The sequence below is a fragment of the Zerene cesonia genome, chromosome 13 (assembly GCF_012273895.1).
Source record: "Zerene cesonia ecotype Mississippi chromosome 13, Zerene_cesonia_1.1, whole genome shotgun sequence".
Taxonomy (NCBI): Eukaryota; Metazoa; Arthropoda; class Insecta; order Lepidoptera; family Pieridae; genus Zerene; species Zerene cesonia.
This window is the reverse complement of record NC_052114.1, coordinates 10,638,302-10,639,964: the sequence shown is the minus strand read 5'-3', so window position 1 is coordinate 10,639,964 and position 1,663 is coordinate 10,638,302. Positions and strand designations below refer to the sequence as shown.

At 46.4% G+C, this 1,663-nt stretch overlaps 2 protein-coding genes across 2 annotated transcripts in view; one reads left to right on the top strand and one right to left on the bottom strand.

Annotated features, from left to right (window-relative positions):
• Nucleotides 1–128: 128 nt before the first annotated feature.
• Nucleotides 129–1,663, bottom strand: part of LOC119831370 (endoplasmin-like) — an 8,298-nt gene continuing 6,763 nt past the window's right edge. The window contains exons 3-6 of the mRNA XM_038354684.1: nt 1,406–1,566; nt 861–1,315; nt 575–755; nt 129–435 (exon numbers count right to left, since the gene is read on the bottom strand). Coding sequence (XP_038210612.1) covers nt 253–435; nt 575–755; nt 861–1,315; nt 1,406–1,566 — 980 coding nt within the window. The 3' untranslated portion in view covers nt 129–252. The remainder of the gene's footprint in view (nt 436–574; nt 756–860; nt 1,316–1,405; nt 1,567–1,663) is intronic.
• LOC119831373 overlaps nt 1,523–1,663 on the top strand; it is a 28,999-nt gene continuing 28,858 nt past the window's right edge. The window contains exon 1 of the mRNA XM_038354688.1: nt 1,523–1,652. The gene's annotated coding sequence lies outside the window, so the exon portion shown is untranslated. The remainder of the gene's footprint in view (nt 1,653–1,663) is intronic.

The following is a 1,663-nucleotide window of genomic DNA, read 5'->3' as shown; positions in this document are numbered from 1 at the left end:
GCCGTGCGGCCACACGGCTCGCGACCATTACTAATAAATATGATTCGTCTTAACTTAGACATATTGCTAATTAAAACCACAACTTCCAAAGGTTCCATTTTACATAAAAATTACTCCACTAGATCTTCAGTAAAGCAGATCTTTTATTTGAATCATTAGAAAAAATTCCAATACTGATAAATTTCAACTGTGACAAGTAAATGAAATGATGGAATGCTAAGTCCAGGATAGTGTGCAGTGAGCAGTGAACACTCACTTGGCGAGCGGGGTGGCGGTGTCCTTGGTGAGACTCTTATAGAACTGGTTATACTCCTCATCATTGACTTCAGAGGGCTTGCGGGTCCAGATAGGTTTGTTGTCGTTCATAAGCTCCCAGTCCCAGACTGTCTTCTCTGTCTTCTTAGGCTCACTCTTCTCTTCAGTAGCATCTTCTACCTGTAACAGAAAACATTATTGAGTTAGTATTTATTGATAAAATATTATCTACATATATTATCAGCATTGCATAAGAGCATGTTGGTATAGTAACAATAATAAAATTTAGTAATTAAAGTTTTAGTTAGGAGATATGAACCTGCGCGTCTTCATCTCCATCAGCGCTGTCAGGGGACGATTCGGGCTCCACCTCCTCGACGGTCTCGGTGCGCGAGGCCCACAGGTAGATAGGGAAGTTGATAAACTGAGAGTACTTCTTCACCAGCCCGCGGATCGTGTCAGGCTGTAGGTAGTCAGCCGCCTCCTCCTTCAGATGTAGCCTGACCATTAAATCACTTGTTATTATCGAAATGCCAAATTTGAAAGACTGAAGAGATTGTTAAGTTTGAACAAGAACAAGAACAAAGAGTGCGGCGAGTACGTACGTGATGTGCGTGCCGCGCCTGAGCGTGTCGCCGCGCGGGTCCTCGGCCACGCTGAAGGCGCTGGCGTCGGACTCCCACACGTGCTGGCGGTCGTCGTTGTGCTTGGACACCACGGTCACGCGCTCCGCCACCAGGAAGGCCGAGTAGAAGCCCACGCCGAACTGCCCGATCATGTCGTTCATCTCCTGGCTGTTGCTCTGCTTATCGTTGTCCTGCATCTTCGACAGGAAGTCGGCCGTGCCGGACTTGGCGATCGTGCCGAGATTCTGCACCAGGTCGTTCTTGGTCATGCCGACGCCGGTGTCTATGATGTGCAGCAGGCGCTTCTCGGGCTCCGCTTTGATGCGGATGCTGAGGTCGCTCGTGGCGTCCAGCACGTCTCGGTTCGTCAGAGACAGAAGACGGATCTTATCCAACGCGTCTGAGCCGTTGGAGATCAATTCTCTCAAAAAGATCTAGAAAATATCAGAAAATTGAGAAATGCACGGCCCAAAAATATTTGCGTCAGTTTAAGAAAAGAAAATTATTACGACTTTTATTATTACCTCCTTATTTCTGTAAAGCGAATTGATAATGAGCTTCATCATACGATTCACTTCAGTCTGGAAAGTGAAGTTCTGAGCGCGCTCACGCATCTCTCTCTGCTGCGCCACGCTCAATGTGTCCGGCGAAATCGCTTCCTCCTCACGTAGCACGGCTTCCGCGTCTGCAACAATCATTCCATATTTAACTTCATTTCGTTAGAAGCACTAATTTAAAAAACAACTATACAATAAATAATGACAAAAAAAGGTGTGTGTGAG